Source organism: Candoia aspera, chromosome 3, assembly GCF_035149785.1.
Source record: "Candoia aspera isolate rCanAsp1 chromosome 3, rCanAsp1.hap2, whole genome shotgun sequence".
Classification (NCBI taxonomy): Eukaryota; Metazoa; Chordata; class Lepidosauria; order Squamata; family Boidae; genus Candoia; species Candoia aspera.
The window spans coordinates 157195317-157216143 of NC_086155.1; the positions used below are offsets into that span (position 1 = coordinate 157195317).

General features: G+C 40.2%; 1 protein-coding gene across 1 annotated transcript in view; it reads right to left on the bottom strand.

Annotated features, from left to right (window-relative positions):
• The window catches only part of RAB31 (RAB31, member RAS oncogene family), a 57697-nt gene extending 37131 nt beyond the window's left edge, over positions 1 to 20566 (bottom strand). The window contains exons 1-3 of the mRNA XM_063300225.1: positions 20123 to 20566; positions 8842 to 8921; positions 5211 to 5292 (exon numbers count right to left, since the gene is read on the bottom strand). Of these exons, the coding sequence (XP_063156295.1) occupies positions 5211 to 5292; positions 8842 to 8921; positions 20123 to 20161 (201 nt within the window). The 5' untranslated portion in view covers positions 20162 to 20566. The remainder of the gene's footprint in view (positions 1 to 5210; positions 5293 to 8841; positions 8922 to 20122) is intronic.
• Between the last annotated feature and the right edge of the window lie 261 nt (positions 20567 to 20827).

Here is a 20827-nt window from a genome sequence, read left to right on the forward strand (position 1 = left end):
ATGGCACTAGCAGCAGTCACTCGCAGTCAGACGCGAGCGCAGCAACCTGACACCCCTGCCGGTCCTAGAGCGATACATGTATCCGTTCCTGCAGATTTGCAACAAAGGTTTCTGGCAGAGTTGAAATCGGATACTTGGTTGCAAAACAATCAGAGCGCGGTTACTTTGAAGCAAGGTTTGGCATGGAAAGATGATCGCCTCTATGTGCCTGTAACCTTGCGCAAAACCGTGCTATTCAGGTCTCATGACGATAAAACAGCTGGGCATTTTGGCTTTACAAAAACTATTCATCTAGTGCGTCGACAGTTCTGGTGGCCAACCCTCCGGCGAGATGTAAAAGCATATGTCAAGTCTTGCCCTGTCTGTGCTACTGCAAAACGAAAAGGGGGGAAACCCCAGGGCTTTGTGCAGCCAGTGGCCAATCCCTCCCACCCCTGGGAGGAAATCTCTATGGATTTTATTGTGGATCTACCTCCTAGCCAGAGAAAGACTGTCATTTGGGTTGTTAAGGATTTTTTCTCGAAGCAAGCTCATTTCGTCCCTTGTGCGTCTCTACCATCTGCACAACAGCTGGCACGCCTCTTTCTAGTTCACGTGTACAGATTACACGGTAGCCCCGCCCGCTTGGTGACCGACAGAGGAACACAATTTACTTCACGCTTTTGGCGGGAATTTATGAAACTATTGGGCACTAAACAGGCGCTATCCACGGCTTTTCATCCCCAAACAGATGGGAATACTGAGGCGGTTAATGCCACGTTGGAGCAATATTTACGTGCTTTTGTTAATTATCAACAAGACAACTGCGTAGACCTCCTGCCATTTGCTGAAGTTGCTTACAATAATGCTGTGCATCAAAGTACTGGGGCGGTGCCCTTTCGTACTGTATTTGGCCATGACTTTGTCCCTATTCCTGAATTGCCTCCACCGTCTACTTCGCCCACCTCCCCGACCGATTGGGCCTCACAACTGGCAGATTCCTGGCCAAAACTACAGCAAGCTTTAGCCGATGCTCAAGCCACTTATCAACGACATGCCAACGAAAAAAGGGCACCACAACCTCTTTTTCAAATAGGGGATAGAGTATACCTTTCCACCAAATACATCAAATCCCCTCAACCATCCAAAAAACTGGCGCCCAAGTTCATAGGTCCATTTCCTATTGTTGCTCAGATTAATCCTGTTACCTTTAAGTTGGACTTACCTCACAATCTCAAGCGCTTACACCCTGTTTTTCATTGCAGTTTGCTTAAACCATTCGTGGAGTCTACCCATTGGCATCCTGAGCCGCCTGCACCTCCCCCCATAATGATTGATGGTCAACAACATTTCGAAGTCAAGGAAATACTAGACTCTAGACGTTTCCATTCCACTCTGCAATATCTGATTCGCTGGAAGCATTTCTCTCATCCAGAGTGGGTCCCTGCACAACATGTGCGCTCTCCCCACTTGGTTGCTCAGTTTCATGCTGCTTACCCTGATAAACCTGCGCCTTAACAATTAAGTTTTTTTTCTTTGTGGGGGGGCGGTATGTCATGTTCCCGTTCCGATGTTTATGGTTCCTCGTAACGTTTCACATGTCATATCTGCAGTTGCGTGCCTGCCTGGCCACGCTGGTAAATTTCCTTTGTGCTGACTTGTGATCTTCTGGAATGTATGTTTGGGTTATCTCTGCTGTTCAAGGTTACTTTCTCAGGCCGATTCTAACGGTTGCTAGCATCTGGGGTGGGTGGTTGCTATGCTAGCCTGAGGGGAGGGTTCGCAACGGGAGCAAGGCTTTTTAAGTTTGTAATTGGCGCGCTTTTGCTCATTCTCAGCTTTCTTCGTACTTTGCATACTATTCATTCAATAAATTAGTTTTCTCTAGTAATTACTGATGAGACTCCTTTTATTGGAATAGGCAATCATTACAGCATCACTCTAGGTGTCTCTTCTGCTATTTCATCTCCCATAGCTCCTCAGTAAGCCAAGGAACTCCCTTGGACAGACTAACAAGAAGAGGCTGCTCGGAGACAATCCTGTCAAGCACCGCTGTTGACTATAGATTTGAGTGATTGACCAGGCACACCACAGAACTACTCACCAGAGCTTTGGAAATTCCTCTAAACACCACTTAGAAACCCATGAGATCCATCAATTGCCTGGGATGGATCAATCAAATGGATCCTCTCTCTCTGTGGATAGTTATGACACTTCAAGGAAATCAGAGTATTTGATCATGACAACAAACTAGTTGAAATGTCCTCAGATCACATCTTAGCTGCTTCAATCACTTTGACCTTCTCCACTTCCATTTTCTTTGAACCATATTACTAACATTACAGGTAGTCGAGTTATGACTGCAATTAGGACTGGAATTGCCATTGCTAAGCGATGCGGTCATAAAGTGCTAAGTCGGGTGACCGCATTGCTTAGCAATGGTAATCCAGGCACTCCCGGGTGTTGTTGAGAAGCAGAGACTGATCCAGGGTGCTGCAGTGGAGTAGGGGAGGCTCTAGGAGGCCCAGTGCAGGCCATGCCCAAGTTGGGGGAGGGAGGCGCTGGGGTGCAGTGCAAGCTCAGGAAGGCCGGGGAAAGAGCATGCGGGTTGCATGCGAACACAGGGAGGCTGGGGAAAGAGGGCGCAGGATGCGTGTGAGCAAAGGGGGGAAGGAGGGCATGGTGTGTGCGAGCGAAGAAAGGCTGGGGGTGGGGGAGACTTACCCAAGTGACTTGTGACCTTCCCTGCTGGCTTCCCCATTGACTTTGGTTGTGGGAAGCCGGTAGGGAAGATTGCAAATGGCAATCATGTGATCACAGGACACCACAACGGCCTGAACTTCTTTGGTGACTAGTTGTAAGTCCCTTCGTTGAGCCAAAACTTTGAATGGTCATAACCCTAGGACTACCTATAGATGTGCAACCCTCAACCCACCAGTTCTAAGAGCCAAAAGATTACCTGCTCCTGCCATATCCATTGAGAATGGATTTCAACCAGTGTCTCCTAGCCCTAAATTGGACCAGTTATCATTTTTAGAGTAGCTGTTGTAGTAACAGTGTAATTCTTGCTAGACTTGCCAGAAATGCCAGAAAGAGTAGAACTTCATCTCTAATTCATTGTAACTTAAGGAAGCACAGATTATTTTTCAAACTTTAGAGTTTGCTAAATAATCAAGGATCCAAGAAAAGGACAGGGAAAAGAAAGGATTGTTGCACCTGGCCATTCTCTCTCTCTCTCCTTTCTCTCTCACTCTTTCTCTCTCTCTCTCTCTCTCTCTCACACACACACACAAACATATACACAAACAAAACACACACATGATTTTTATATGAGCAAACATGCACATCAGACTTTTCAGCTCAGAAGAGAACAGAGTTAATTTTCTGGAATGCAAGGCATTTGGGATTTAATGCAAGTAGAACACAAAAAAATTCATGTGACATTAGAAACTCTCTTTTGGTATGACCTTCAGAAAATAGTATACTCCTCCACAATGATTATTCTACTAAGTTCTGACATTCTTTAATACATTTTTAAAAAAATCTAAAAACTGTACTAAGAAGACTTTTGCTCTCTTGGCATACAAGTTTGCTATATGGAAGATGAGATAAAATATTCCCCTTTTTCCCAAGATCAGGAAATCTAATATTTTCAGCAAACTTTGATAATTATATGGAGCAACAATAAGCTACTAGTGGAAATCAATAATAATATACTGTGCTCAAGACAACTGTAATGGAAGGGTTAGAGAAGTGAACTAAGAGCTTTGCTTGCCATTGTCAAATAAGACTGTGTCAGCAACGGAAAAACCTTATCTCCACCACGATACTAATTAAGTACAAAGCAATGTACCAACTTGATCATACCATAACAATTTACACATACACATATAAACAAGTTAGCATTGTTACACTAGTAGTCATGCAATCCCTCACTTATACTAACTTTCAAAAGCTTTCAGACAACATGGTCAAACCAACTGATGAACTGAGCAATAGTTTTTTTCAGTGGGACAAATGGGAAGGATCTGAAGGTTTGAATCAGTATTATGATGTAGCAAATAAAAAGGCAATGCAGATGTAAGCTGCCCCTTCATACCGCAATGTTGGCTGGTTGCAAGAGGCCAGTCATCAGATCCCCTCTCAGCCCACCAACAGACAGCAGCAAGTAGCAGAAGAGTCTGAACCAGTTTTGAAACAGAGGAAAGTACATGGGACACTGCACTGAAGGACGTTCAAGTTTGCATTGCTGGCATAACTACTTCACCTCCCTTCCTTCGAGACCAGTTGCAGTAAATAAGAATATCATGTCAGCAATGGGGAGAGAAAAGGAAACAGTAAGGAGCTCAGAGATTGGGCCATTAATTGAATATGAGCCTAGAAGGTCCTGAGAAACCAGAAATTAGAGAGTCTGGGGGTTCACAGTTTTTGCCTTTCCAGAAGCCTGAGACTAGAGCTTGGCTGCCTATTGTTGTGATTGGTGAAACAGTCAATCTGTTGATGGTTTAGGGTTCTGTTTGTTTAATCTCTATCATACAACTGTTTCTGTTGGAACAGGGAAAACTGAAATATCTTGAAGTGCTGGCTCAGGCTCATCCTTCTGTGCCACATGTGACAACACAGAACCAGCAACATGAACTAGCAGGAATAATTAATTTGTTGGGAGGAGGAGCATTTCATCTTTTGAAGCTACAGCCCTAGAGTAGTTTAAATGTTTTTGGCAGAGGTGGGCAGGGGCAGGCTGCTTCAAATGATGTACGAAATTCATCATAAAATTGAAGTTCAAGGTTTTAACATATTTCTGATGATCCAGTTTGTGGAGCATCAACTAGTAATATTCTGGAAAGGAAGACTGAACAAACTTTGAATATGTATGCAAGAAATTATACTTAATGTCTTTGGGTGGCTAAGTTGGAACTTGATCAATCAAGTGCTTTTGAAATGGAAGACCCATTAAAGTGCATTAAGGAAATTCACTGGGAATGGAGATCAACCCCCCCTAAATTGTTTATTGCATAAGTTATGCAGGTGGTAGAATTTATTTTTCTGGTTGAAGAATTTAGATTACTGTGATGTTTTAGAACAGTATAAACATACCATGCCTTCTTGGCTTCAGAAGACAAGGATCTTATAATGCTACAGATGCCTATTCCCCTTAATTTTATTAATAGTAATATTAATAATACAAAACATGACATGCAATTGTCTTTAGATAAAAGAATCATACTCACCCTCTCCTGACCTGCTGTGTCCCAGATCAGAAATTTATGAAGTTCATTCCCACAAGGGACTGTTTTAGTCATAAAAGAAGCTCTAAAATTGGTAAGAAGAGTTGCACATTGTTTAAAAATAAGACGAATTTACATAAAATCGTCACTAAAGTGTATGTATTTGCCAGTTAAGAAAACAACACTTCTCAGGAACCTAATCTTCACAAAGGAAGAAACAAAGCATTTCTTCATAATGTTGTTTGGAATTGCAAAGATATTATATGTATTTCAGGCAATCTAAAAGTTAAATTAAACATAATGATGTATACATGCACAGAATAGGGTCTTTTATCATTTGCCAGAAAGGATTCACATTTGTAAAATTTGAAGTTCTGGAAGAATTAATGAAAATGAATGACACAGTAGCCCCTTAAACCACACTATCCTATTTTGTTAAAATGTGATGAGTTACAAAATGAAACTGTTCTTTCAACTAAAGCAGATACACGCCTAGGAAATTTCAGCTAATCGCTCCTAAATCTTATAATTTGATTTTTGACAACATTCAGATAGAAGTGTTTAAAATATGTTAAATGAGAGATTAAGTAAACAGGAATCTCTCTTCTAAGCTACATTTAATCCTAAACGAAAAAGAAAAAGGCAGAATCATTTTTTTTCCTGGATGGTACTGTTCATTGAGATTTCCTGCATATACCATCATCACCTGGATAATTAATTCCAACTGTCCCAATTAATTACATCAAAGTATATCAAAAGGGATAATAGGACCCAAATCTACAAATCACTTTTATTATAGCTGAATGTTGATTGTAAAACTGGAAAGGAATAGAAAACTATAACAGTTTATGAATGTTTTATGGCTGAGAGAAAATAAAAATTAGTTATGAACTGCTATCGGAGAAGCCTGAACATCTTTCATTGCCTCACACACAACTGGACATAACCAGAATGTGAGACCTTGTGGCTGAAATTGGCCTTTTCAGAACTGTTGCATCAGTTGCTGCTATATCAGCCTCCCTACACAGCAGCAACTGCCCTGCCTGAGCAGCTTGACAGAATGGAGACTCCAAGACTGATACATAGTTCTGGGAGACGTTAACCTGACTTTGTGTATCACAGAGTTTGGAGCAGCTGAGGAATTCATGGCCAATGTGGAACAGACCCAAGTCATTAGATCTGGTTTTTGTCTTTAATGGTAACGTCTTCCACTTTCAGAACACATTAGTCCTCTGTCATGGTCAGAACTCTCTCTGGATGCTTTCTGGCTTGCTACTGCTAACCCACCCACCCGTGAGGAGGTTGAACTATTAGTTTGATCCACTCTAGATGACTAATGGACCTCTATGGGTTTCAGAAGAAGTTTGGGGATTTTCAGAAGGATCTGATTCAAGGCCTTAGTTTCCACCTGGCATGGCTATATGACCAAGAGGCAGTGATGGACCTGTCAGCTGTTCAAGAAAGGCAAGGTCAAGGAATAGACATGGCAGGGATTCAAGGAATACTACTTTATTGTTGTAGGATGTATTAACAGAATCCTGAAAGCATGTCCAAAACTTTCACTGCCCTTTTTAAGGACAACAAGGTCAAGGTGGGGCTGTTCTGAGTCTCTTTCTCATACTTTCTACTTTCCCAGAGTTGAGCAACCCTTTTCTTTCTCATTCCTCCTTTTCAGTGCTGGAGCTGAATTACTCTGCAGCCCCCACCTCAGGAAGCCATCGCTGGACCAGTGATTCTGGACAATTTTCATCCAGTCTCCAAGCTTCCCTTTTTGGAAAAGGTTGCTGAGAAGGTGGTTGTGCTGCAGCTTCAGAAGGCTGGAAGAAATGGATTATCTGGGACCGTTTCAGTCAAGGTTCAGGCTGGGATGTAATGATATCCTCAGATAGAGCTGGGATGGGGGTCGTGTGACATCCTGGTTCTTAATTTTTCAGAGAACTTTCAATACCATTGATCATGATATACTTCTAGACCAACTACTTTCTCCATGAGTGGTTCCAGTCTTCATTAATTGGGACAGAAGTCAAGCCCAAAGCCTCTAGTTTGTGGGTGCCTCAGGACTCAACACTTTTGTCCCTCCTGTTTAACATCAACATGAAGTGGTAACTAAAATCAACTGTCTACACAGGGTCAGACATCATTAGTAGGTTGATGATACTCAGCTGTATATTTCAACTCCTGGTTGACCAAGTTATGCTGTTGAGGTCTTGTCCCACTGTCTGGAGGCAGTTACAGCCTGGATGGGGAGGAATTAGCTTAACTCAACCCTGACAAGAAGTAACTATGGGTTCATGATTCTTCCAGTACCAGATATTTTCTATCTTTAGTTTTGAATGGGGTTGCACTTCCCAAACAAAACTGGTTTGTGATTTGGGGTTTTTTCTGGACTCACAGCTCCAGCTCAAAGAATGGGTTGTGACTGTGGCCAGGAAGTCCTTTGCGCATATTCACCTGATGTGCCAATTGCACCTTTCCCTTGACTTGAAATTTCTTCTCAGTCACTAATGCCTTAGTCACTTTGTGCATGGACTACTGCAATGTGTCCTATATGGGACTGCCCTTGAAGCTATAGCTGGTCCAGAATGCAATGACACAAGCTGTTATGGGCCTGCCTCAAAACACTGATGTAACACTTCTGCTATGTGAGCAGCACTGGTTACCGGTGAACTTCTGGATGCAATTCAAGATGCTGGTTATCACCTGTAAAGTCCTTCATAGCACAGGGCCTGGTTTTTTGAGGGACTGACCCTCTCTTATTGTTTCTGCCCATTCTGTAAGATCTGATAGAGTGGGCATGCTTCAGGACCCACCCATTAAGCGATACCATCTGATGGGGCCCAGGAAGTGTGCCTTCTATATGCTGCCTCCTTGTGGAACAGCATACCCCTGGAGGTTTTAACTGACCTGACCCTACAGTCCTATAAACAAGTTTTGAAAACTCAACTTTTTCTCGAAGGTCTGGGATAAGTTGGTTGGGTACTATATTACATCCATTTGCTATAGTGTATGTTTGTTCCCTGTTACTTTTGTTTTTGTTTCAGGGACAGTGGTTGTTTTTAACTCGTACATCACCTAGAGTCACTGTTGAATCAGGGAGCCTTAGAAATGTAAAGTATAAATAAATAAATAAATGTAAAATGTAAAAACACTTTTCAAAAACTATGGATTTAAATTAGGAATAATCAATGATTCATGGAGAAACACTCGGCATCCAAACCTTCTGGAGAACCATGAGGTCATCTTGTGATATAAACGTCATTGTAATGGGCAGGATCAACTTTTCTGTCCATTTTTTCAGGATTTTAACAGTGGGAATGGGAATAGGAGACATATTCCTCCCATCTCTACCCTTAAAAACATACAATCCTCTACCCCAAAACAGGCCTAAATTGCTGAGTTTTGGTAGTTAGTTGTGGGAGTGGGAGCCTCAACAAAAAATAGGAGAATTAAAATATGTTGCAATTGGCATTAATAGCGGAAGGTAGTATGTTCACGCAATTAATAATGTCCCATGTTAAAACAGGGATGGAAACTGAAATACATATACAGCTATTTTGAGTAATGAACTCTCCCTACTTTAAATTAAAAAGGAATTCATCAGTGTTTATTTAGCTTAACTGAACATGGTACTTACCCAATTGTAGGGCTAATATTGTGGTCAAAATGATCCTGAACAAATCGACAAACTATACTTGATTTGCCAACTCCAGTATCCTAAAATTTAAGAAAGGAAGAATGAGCCCAACATTATCCTGAACTCTCATCTGTCTTAAACGAACAATCCCTTGGGTTTGGGTATATTTACTTAAGAGGCCATACTGTACTCTCCAAGTAAATGGTTGAAGGATATCAGAATATGGAAATGCTGCTCCATCAGCTCATCCAGTATCAGGGAATCTCCCATAGCAGCAGCAACTGCAGCAGCAATTTTCATAGTTAGGCCCAAAATAGGTATTTTGAGTGTGTGATGAGGAAAGTCAGAGATGCACAAGTTTGTAACCCTTTCAAATCTCAGGAAATAACATACCAGACTTGAAACTGACACAAGATCAGAGAAGGTATAAGAAACAAAAAATAGAAACACTTCATCTGAAAGCTCTTCCCTGGATATAGGAAGCCAACAGATTCTGTTCTACCACAAAACTCCCCTATCAGTATTACTTGATTGTTCTTCCCATTATTCTGAACACGTTAAGTGTTCTGTGCACCAACTTTGAGCTTGTAAAAAGTGTTACCATAAAGTCTTTTGCAGAGGTGAATATGTTACAAGGCTTAGGTAGTTGTGTATTTAAATATACTGTATTTAAGACCAATTTAAGAGAGCCGGTTTGGTGTAGTGGTTAAGGCACCAGACTAGAAACTGGGAGACCATGAGTTCTAATCATGGCAGAAAGCCTATTGGGTGACCTTGGGATGGTTGATAGTTCTAGGAAGAAGGCAATGGCAAGCCACTTCCAAAAACACTTTGCCAAAAAAACTGCAGGGACTAGTCCAGGCAGTTGCCAAGAGTCAAGATTGATTCAAAGGCACAACACACACACGTAAGACTAATTTAATAGATTCTAAACAGTAATTCTGGCAAAATGCTATTACTACTACCAAATTCAACATATTTTACTGATTTCTTATAAGATGTTGAAATGATCTGAATATATTTTAAGATCTTTGAGATCCATACCAATGCATCCTGCACCCTCCATTCATATTGTATTAATCGTAGTAGATGCATTTGTCTGACTCTAGGAAAATTCTCTTGAAAATATTTGGCAGATAGGCTGAGTATAATTTAAAATGTCTGTGTGGGGTAGGCAAGTGTTTTCTTTATTCCTTTGTTAATAATCTAGTCCAATTCCTTAAAATTAAAATCAAGGTGTGACCTTGAACTATGATTTTATACTCATTTCTAAGATACACTCAGGACCCAGGAAGAGGGCCTTCTCTGTTGCTTCACCTGCTCAGGCATGTAGCATGCATGGAGATGTGTATGTATAGTGTTGAGGAAATAGGTTATGTATGTCAAGTGGTAAAAAAGAGCCAAAAAATAAATAAATAAGGAACTACCTTTCCTCTTACTGCAATTCCAAAATAGCATGTAATCATTATCAGCTGATTGGATACCAACAGTTCTGCAATTTTTTCCATGTCTGATTAGTGCAATCATAATTTTAACCACATTTCCTAGTTTTGTTATGCTGCTTAGAGAAAGCATCCGAACACAGCTGGCAATTAATGCAACTTGCAAACTGACTACAGTTTTGTTGCATTCAAGGACCATTTCAGAACAGTTACTGGAAATAAAACTCAAACCAGTGCTATTCATCATCTTTTACTAGCAATGTAGAAAAGCCTTGCTGAAGGTTATCTTTGGGGCTACATGGAGGAGGAAGAATGGCCTAAAATCACAGTCCTTTTACAGTGTAGTTTTTCAGGACATTTTAAATTGTAAAATTTTCCTGTGGATTTGTGTATGATTCCAAGTAACATATTCATCTCAGTATCCATGGTCTGCAGAAGTATTTCGACTATGTTATTTGATGCAAGGAAAAAAAAAGGGGGGGGGAGGAAAAGTCTCATCTATGAGGAAGTACATCTAACGGGACCCCAAAAAAGGGCCGTCTCCATGGTGATTCCCTCCCTATGAAACATCATTCCCCCGGAGATAAGATTGGCTCCCACCTTGATACTTTTATGAAAGATCCTGAAGACATTCTGTCAGCGGGTCTGGGGACCCAAGGCTGATATGCAGCCAATCAAGTGGCTGATTTGATTGTGACACCACAGGGGGTGGGGGGTTGATGGGTTTTTTGTGTTGTGGATTTTAATTCTGTAAGCTGCCCGGAGTCACCATATGTGAGTTGGACATATAAGTTTCTTTAATAAATAAATGTACATTTAACTATTTTATGCAGTTTGAACAGTACATTCAAAGAAACAAAAGCTCTGTGAAGATAAATACGATTTTTATTGTAACATTTGAAACAATGTTCGGCAATAGGCAATAAAACAATAAAATATTGTAACACTGCCAAACTCTGGAAATTTTCTGCACAAAATTTACTGGTCATCTCTGCCATGATTCCAGCAAGGAGCCTCCAACAAATATTTTGTAAACCAATCTATTTCCATTTTGAACTTCTGGTGTCTGATTAACTTATTAAACGGCTTCACATTCAAAACAACTCTCCAGTTCATGTTTTTCTTTGGAACTGTGACAGACTGATTAGTCAATTGACTAACTGATTAATTTGTTGATTTATTGATAGTGATTGATTAGTCAGTTGACCATATCAAGGCATGGACATCAGCCAGAGTTAGATACAGTAAAATGAGATAAGGTGGGATACAGTGAAATGAGATAAAATAAGACTACAGTGAGATAAAATAGATAAAATATAGTAAGGTAAGATAAAATAAAATAAAGGTAAAAGAATAAGATAAAATAGAATGCAGAGATATATAATAAGATGAATATTAAAATTCAAAAACTGTGTGTTTAGGTGACTTAATCACCTTTGCATGCAACCCCAATGTGTTCTATAAAACAGGTTCTCTGTTGGACAGCCCTGACTATAAACTTAACAGTTCTAGTGACTACATATTTGTGCCCTGAAGGAAATCTTTTGTTAGAGTCCCAATATATGGTTCTGTCAAGCAGGGTCTGTAGCCCTTGCTGAGGCATGTAATTGACAGTTGAATAGGATATGTTCAATTTCTATTTCTGATGCTCCACAAACACATTCTCTTAAAACACGGTCTTGGTGGAATCGTCCATATTAGACCACAGAATATAACTGTTTGAATCTTGTTCTGGTAAGAGCTATCCCTATGGTATTGAGTTAAACCCACTGTCAAGTATTTTTCTGTTTGGAAGGACACATTATTTTTGGCCAGCCATTTCAACGACCCAATGTTTGCAAGTGACTCAATATTGGTTTGGGCATTAACATCCAGAACTCTTTGTCTGAACAGTGCCTTGACCCGATGTCTGAGAATAGATATTGTGTTGAGAAGCCGAGATGGAACCATGAACAACATCAAGAACAGGTCAGTAAACCTTTTTTTACTAAGGCAATTGTACTATTGTTCAAATACTGAGCAATTGATGGATGGTTTCCCACTGATGTATTTCTGATTTCCTGGATATACATCTGATTTCCTGGATGTCAGCAATGGAAGAAACTTGCCTGTCGAAAAAGATCTGAACTCCCAACACCTATTCCCTTTCAACTGAGTTGAGCATCCACGTGTCTCTACAAGTCTCTTCCAAGGTAGTCCAAAAGTGTTCTAGGTTCCCACCCACCTATGTCCCTTGGCATCAATTTGATGCCTTTTCTGTTGGAACTTGACCCCTCTGTCTCAGGCTCTGCTGAAATATCTGCACTGACAATCTTGTCCCCAGCAAATGCTTTGTTAATTGCCTCCAAAACTAAAAGGATTATTCTCTGGTTTTCTGCCAAATCTAATATTTTTTTTTAATTTAATGAAAATATTTCTTCTTAATCTATTGTCCTCTAGCATAGAGCTATGGCTTCTCCAAAAGCTTCTTGCCAATTAAAGATTTGGATGTCAAATTAAACACAGATAAGTGATTGATCTGCCAGTGTTTGAACTACAGCCTTTGATAAGCCACTACCATAGTGCTGCTCAAGGTAACAATAGTAATCAGCTTTGCTACCTTGGCTGCCTCCTTCAGGTATAAGATGACGGATCTTTAAAAGATTCTTGAGTCCAAATTCTCAGGGATCTGATGGCAAAAGAATTACTGAGGCTCTAAGTCCCAAGGGTGTGGTTTCAAGGTCTCTTTTCAAATACTAACCTGCCCTGCATTCAGGTCTATAAGAACCTACTCTCCTCTACCCGACTGCTGTCTTAGAGATGACAGCTGCCACAGGTTCATCCACTGATGGAATTCCAAGACAATCCATGTCTCTTGCGGCAACTCATACAACTTGCCAGCCATAGAAGGAGGAACCTTTCATTTGGATAGTTCCATCCATTCTCTCTTAATGATATCAGAAAAAACATTTGGGAGCAGAATCCAAAGTGCAAAGCTATGAGTAGAAGGAAACATTTTTGTGAATGCCTCAAAATTCAGGGTATTCACTCTTGCCATCTTTCTCATTAGTACTGGAAAAAACTCAGAAAAGATTTTGATATCCTTTTAGCCTCCTCAAATTCCTTAGCAGATAATTGTCCTTATTCTAGGTCAGAAGTGGCTGATAGTTGAGATGGAAGGTCTGGACAAGGCTCTTTATTCCCAAAACTAAAATAGGGTGCCTGATCAACTCTTCCACTAGGTACCACAGAATTGTGTGCTGGGGTTCATATGTGTGAGGATTTCTATCAACTCTGACTTGACTACAGCTAAGCTCCTGTCCTAACGGCCAGGAAACACACTGAGACAAGGAACTGGTCTCTAATATTTATTGCTAGTACTTAACAGGAATCCTAACAAACTGAAGAAGCGTGGGAAAACCTCAGTGCTACGCATGCGCTTGACAGTCTGGATGGGAGCCCCCTGCTCGCCATCCTTACTCATGACAGCTCCATTCTCTTAAGCATGCCCACTACTCTTAGTGCTTTTCATCTTACATTCTCTCCCATGAGAATAAGCTCTTGACAAACTCAACAAAAGGAATCAGGAGAAAGGGTCCAAGTTGGCTAGACCTTGGATTCCTCAGTTTTCTCCGTAATTTTATTTAAGGTAACAAAAAAAACCCTATCTTCTAGATACTGCTTTCTTGTTCTTTAATATTGAGTTTTGTGCCTCTCAGAGAAGCCAGTTTTTGAGCTCCATCAACCTGTGTGTCAATAGCCTTATGACTGTATCCTATGCTTGGGCAACAATATCCATGTTATATGTAGAGGATCCTATTCCTATGGTATAAGCCAGCAACAATGAACGTAGATGGTGTCACCTTATTTCTTGGTGAGAAAAGAACAAAGCTGCTAGAAAGCTGAGCATCCATGACTATGGGACAAGTAATTGTCTCTGCCTATCAAGGCAAGGCTCTTCTCATGGCTCCCCTGCCACGATCTGATAACGCCAATCCTGAGGATTTCTGGTAGTAACTGGCTGTCTGTTACAAGGAGCAAACTGGCATGGAAAAGAGTCAGCCTGGCCAGCGGAGGGGGAAGCAAGGACTGAAATATAAGCACTATCTCCTGAGAAGCCTGCTGAGGCTTCTTCTAAAACCTAGGTTTGTTGCCTCATTACATCCTTTTTGCTACTTCTTGCCAAATGGATACAGAATACAGCACTGTTTTTCAATGCAGACAGAGCCTTAGCCCTATTTTCTAACTATAGGTGGAGTTAACCCTTTCCAGTTGGCTCCATCTTTGGTGACTAAGAACTTTTAAAAAATCACTGTATTTCCAGTACCTGGAAGAAGTGAAGTGACATTATAGAAGGAAACACTTCTGTAGGAGACTCCCCCCCCCACCCTCAACATTGTTAGTTCATGAACCTAATTAGTGCTGTGGATCACAGAAGCTAGCTAGGTTTATTTTTGGTTACTAATTGGAACCAACCTTCTGGTAGGCCAGCATTCAATATTGCATATGGCCAATATTCCCACCTCTGAACAAATATATACACAAAGAAATACACTGCATAAGGAAGATGACTAGTCTCTGTTGCAGCCAGAGCAGAAATGCCCATGCAGAGGCCAGTAATCAGAAAGGAAAGTAGTAGAACTTCTAATTAGTGAGCTGTGAAGGCTCCTCCCCTAGACACCCTCAAATGTATCCTGGAGATCTTCATTATGGTATCAGGGAAAACATTTTGATGCCTAAAGCTAGTCTCAGGCTGCCATTGTTGCAAGGCTGGTGACAAGATGAGGCTACATCATAGCAACGTGTTTTTGACCGATGATTAATGGGTCATCATACCATAGCAAGTAGAACACCAGCAGAGTAGACTCACTGGAATCAGTGGATTCCAGTGTATTTAATGCATTCAAGAATAAGATGTATTATTAATTTTCCACCCAATAAAATGTACCTCAGCTCTGTAATTGCATTTGTTAAACACATTTACAGAAATAGGCCTTTCTTAGTTCTCTTTGTTTACATTACCAATGCTGCTTCTGCAGATACAGCTGTATTAGTGTGTTTCAACAAAAACAGTGAAAGTCCCATGGTACCATAAAAACAAATGCATTTATTGTTGTATAAGCTTTGTGAATCACAATCCATTTCATCAGATGCATGGAATATAGTTCTCAAAAATGAGCACACACACACACACAAAGAGTAATGGGGGAGGAGAATAAAGGGAAAAATAGTAAATTAGAGGTCAGACTTCATGCAGATTAGATAATCACACTTGCGGTAAAAAGATAGTACTATATAAATAACAGTTCTTTATTGACCGTACTAACCGTAAAATTAATATACTTTGCTTTATTATTAGGAGTACTCAACAACTCAGTTCTGATAGCTGTTCCTAAGAGCTTCATGTATTCTGGAAAGATGTTACACTTCTAGAAAAAGTGACTGCCAGTCTTCATGAAATGCAACATCAAGATACCATGATTAAAGTGGGTGTTCTCCAAGGCTAAATTTAGAAAATAATGTGTACCCAATAACTACTCCTACAGACTGATGTAACTAATGTTTTGTTTACATTCTGAAGAGCTGTGTAAGCTTGGTATGTGCAGTTCCTCAGTCTTAAAAAAACAATTGTAAATCTAACTTTAGTATTTTGAAAGTCTAATATCTTAGAAAAGACAATAATACTAAAGACATAACCCTATCCACACTGACATGCAATATGTCCTGCAAAACTTAGTGAGGCTAAGTAACTATTAATAGAATGAGTTTCATATTTTGCTTAAGGAAGAACAAAACATGTTGTTTCTAAATAAAAGTACTAAACAAGCTATCCCTACTTTTTTTATGAAAAACAATTTGTACAGGAAAGAACGTTTGATTTACATTCAGAAAATAATGTTCAACCCTGTATCATTAGTATTTTTATAAAATATAATATTCTTACAATTTGAACCTTCCTGAGACAACAGAACTATAAAAAGATACATTTTTGTTCACTCTAAAATTTCAAACACTTATTTAATACCTATAAATCTCAGGACTCGCTTGGGGTGGGAGAGGTAATAACTCGTCTTGGGGGTGGCTACCACCATAGATCTTTCCCACTGAATAAGAACATTGCCCCTTGGGTTTGGTATTTATTTCTATTTATTGGTGTATTTACTGTAACTTATATTTTATGATTTTAATCTTGAAAACAGCCCAGAGTCCCCCTTTTTTGGAGGAGATGGACAGTAATAGAAGTTTGAAGAATAAATAAATAAATAAAATGTATTTTATTCATGGCAAAGAGAAACAAGTTGTAAATCTATGGGCAATTGTTTCCCTCTAAATGCTGTTAGGCATCTGGTTTGAATAGCCAATACAAAAAAAACAAGTTATGTGGAATGAAAATTCATCACGAGTTAATGAAGCTGGGTACAGATTTTCCATTAGTCTGGAGAAATAAGGCAGATCGCCATGCCAAACAAATGCTTATTTGAATATATTAGAAAGAACACTATGTTGATTAAAGTGGGGAAAGTGCTGTTACTTTTTCTCTATTACTATTGTCACATATACCCAAAATCTAGCAAAAGAAGAAAATCTACAAACCAGTCAGACTGACATTAATACCTAGGAAGTTTCCAGATCATAAAGTGTATGAACTATAATCACCTTGAAGACAATAAGGTGATTACAAGAACTCAACACTGATTTGTCTAGAACAAATCTTGACAGGCTAACTTTGTCTCATGTCCTTTGATCAAACAAATTCCTTAGTAGATTATAGAAATTGTGTAGTTATAATATGCCTTATTCCAGCAAAAATCTGACAACATATCCAAGGACATTGAGATTAGCAAGGTTCAATTCAGGGTGGATGGTATCAAAATTAAATACTACACACCTGGCTTGAAAACTGAACTCAAAAAACAGCTCAATAGTTTCTTATCAGATTGGAAGAAGGCATTGAGTGGGGGTGCTATAAGGTTCAATCCTAAACTCTCCTTTTAACTTTTTAATAAATTACTTGAAGAGGTGGAGGACGTGCTTATCAAATTTGCAGTTGACACAAAACTGCATAGGATAGCTAATAACTTGGAAAACAGAAATAAAATTAAAAACAATGTTGACAGACTAGAGAAAATTGGCAGAAAATAACAGTGAAATTTAACAGAAACAAATTTTACAGAAATCAAATCATAGGTACAAATCAGGGGCAAAATTACTTGTGAAAAATATCTTAGAAGTTGATTACAAACTAAGCATGAATCAGCATGGGGATCTGCCTGCAAAAAAGGCAAATGAAATTGCCGGTTACATCAGCATAAATATAATTTCCAAATCACAAAAAAATAAATATGCCACGTTGTTCTGTATTGATTAGACCACAGCTTGACTATTGTGTCCAGTTCTGGGCACATCCAGACACTGGAACAGATTGAGAGAAGGACAATAAGGATGATCAAGGACTAAAAACTAGTTCTACGAAGAGAGATTGAAAGTCCTGGGCCTATATAGTCTTGAGAAGATCTTAAACCCCACATAGCTAGCAAACCCAAGAAGCAAGAACCACACAGATATAAAAACGAACTTGGAAATAGTACAAGTGCCAAATAGCAAGTCAATTAAGGTGATGAATCTTTAAAATGCTTCTTTCTATAGCCCCCATAGCTGGGCTGGGCTGCCTATCTCATACCAATGGATCTCCACTACCTGCTTCTCACAGAAGAGGATATAACAACACTCAACATTAACCTGAAAGAATTCCGAATAGGCGGTAGCCAAGATCTAGTTTCTACCATTCCAGAGTATAGGATACAAAATACTGCATTCCTAGCATTGAGAGCAGAACAACCGTGGCACCAATTATCCAGAGTGATAGTGAGGCTCTCCTTCCCTGAATCTGGACAAATAGAGCCAAGAAAGCCATCTGTTGTGGTGTTTTCATTTTGACTCCTGCCCAGAGACAGGAGTTATGACTCCATGATCTAATACCAATTCTAAGTCTGATTCTATAAAATGAGTGCCAATCCTGATACATATAACAGGTGCCTCCATATATAAATATACCTCCTTATCAATTGGCTGGTATGTGCTCTGGCAGGCACCCCACCTCATCTAGTCCCCGCTGTCTTCAACAGTCATTTTGTATTGAGCTGTTGGGGTGTCTTGTTACGAAAGGCTGGGCCACTGGACCTTTTTTTGTTTTACAGAATAGTGGAAGTATGAAATGTTAGCTATTTTTTTTGTCTGTCTTTGAAAAGCAAGCCCACCCAAGAGAAAGCAACTGGCATTGTTTTCCTGACATGGGCGGGAAGGGAAAAGAAGTAGGAGAATCCACCAAGCAGAGACTACGTTAGCTGCAGTCTGAACAGAACACCTGGCTGTATAAATATAAATAAATATAATGAGGATACTCTAGAGAAGCACTCACACAGAAGTTGCTGCAACTTCTTAAAACAGAGGCAGTGCAACCCCAGGAAAATGGTTTAAGGAGTTGTGAACAGTATTGTGTGTGCACCCTTGCAAACTCAGGGGCATTTTTTTGCCATGAATGTGAACCACTGTTTATTCATAATAGCTGTATTGTTTGCTTTTTCTTAATTATGGGAGGTAAATCTAGGCAGTGTAAACTAAAATATTAAATCAGCATAGCTGTACAAAATAGTATTCTTTCCAATAACTAAAACCTCCTCAAAGAAACACAGTGAAAAAAAGAGGAGGAAAAGGAAGGAAGGATTCCCTGGAGCTGGTCTATGTGGGCTTGCAAACTATCAGCTGGGAGGAATTTACCATAACTCTGCAGAGGATTATTCTAAAAAGAGGATATGGTCAGCCACAGAACGAAACAATTTTCGCTGAGTTGCATCTCATAGTTAACTGCTTTTTGCATTCAAGCAATTTCTGTCCGCTTACAGCCAAAATCAGTTAAAGTGTGTAGCAATCTCTTTCCTCTCTGAGCTCAAAATGTTATTTACTGAATACAAACCACAAAAACACCATGTTTAGGACAAAACATTCTTTAGCTTGTGCAAGAGAGTGAAGAAGAAAAGGAGCAAGAAATATCTATAGTAACAGTTGAAAAGAATGCTTCTCAAGGCACGTTTCCCAATAAGAAAACAATATACTGATCATCACTATAAAAGTACACCTATGCCTGAACCTGACCAAACTGCAAGTGTGAGAGTGTAGTTATACCGTCCTCCCTATCGTTAATAATTGTTTTAAAAGGTTAAAAGAAAAATTACTCCTCTCCACCAAAAATGAACAATCTTTTAACATTTAAAAAAAAAGGATTAATGGGAAGAATACCAGATCAGCTTGTCACTTGAATTATAGTTTTCTGTAAATTTTTATTTAATTCGATCTAAGGCAGCATTCAATGCGTGCGCTCTGCAATCTTAAAGGATACACTCGGGTTTCACCATCTCAATGGGAATTAAAGCACGTCTCCCAGGAGAATAGCTATAACCATTTTTCACGAGGTAAAAGGAAGATAGAAAAAGGAGAATGTAACTGGAACAAATCCCAGATAGGAGGAAAGGAAAGAATGTCTGCTTAATCCTTTTGTAGCTTAACTGCCTTAACTGCCAAAATTCCCAGAAAGCAAATCGAAAAGGTAAAGTGATCGGAAAGCCAGTCTGTATCCGAACTAGCCTGGGCCGAAAGAAAGACAAAGAAAGCTATTCTGTAAATCTCAGGCTTGCCAAGCTGCTTTAGGGCGCCCGTCCTTCCTGCACTCGACTTGCTCTCTCTGTCGGTCATTTGTGCAGGGCACTGTCTGTTTAAAAACTTCGCTTGCTACCCAGAATTCAGCGTCTCCTTCCCAGGTCCCCCTCCCCCTTATATTTTTCTTTCTTTTGGTCGCTACTCACTCCAAGCAGACACACTTTCAGCTCTCGTATCGCCATCATCTGTTTGGTGCGTAGCGGCTTCGCATCCTTCAGAGGAGGGAATCCTGCGTCTCTCTCGCTGTTACCCAGTTCAAAAAACGGGGCAAAGCAGCAGCAGTTGCAGATATTTCTTAGCAGCCCCAGCCCTGTGCCGCCAGCGGTCACATGAGCATAACCTCGGCTTCGGCTCCTCCTCGCCTCCTTTTGCGGGTTTCCTCACCCAAATCCAACGCGTACAAAATAGCTACGCTTTAGCATATTTCGGAAGACGCAGTTGCCAGTCCTGGATCGGCGCGCTGGACCCGCGGCTGGCGCTTGAGTATTTCCAGGTTGCGATACGAGCAAAAGTAAGCCGCCGTTCTCGCCCATTTTCTCTCCGCGCGCGTTCAGCCGGCGGAGGGCTCAAACTTCCAAGTGGAACAGCGGAAGACAATGCTTTAAGGGGGATGGGGGGAGACAATGTCACTGCTGTGGTGAGTCCACTGATTTAAAAGCTGCTGGATAAAATTAAAAGCAATACAAGATTCAGTAACCTTACCCACGTTAGGGAGAGATTGATCAGACGGGTTTCAGACTACTTTCACGCAATCTCTCCAGTTTTCTACGGCTTCTACCATACCATTTTTTTTTCATCGCAGAAGTACTGGAAATAGTGAAAAAGATAAAACGCCTTTTGCACGGCGCCTT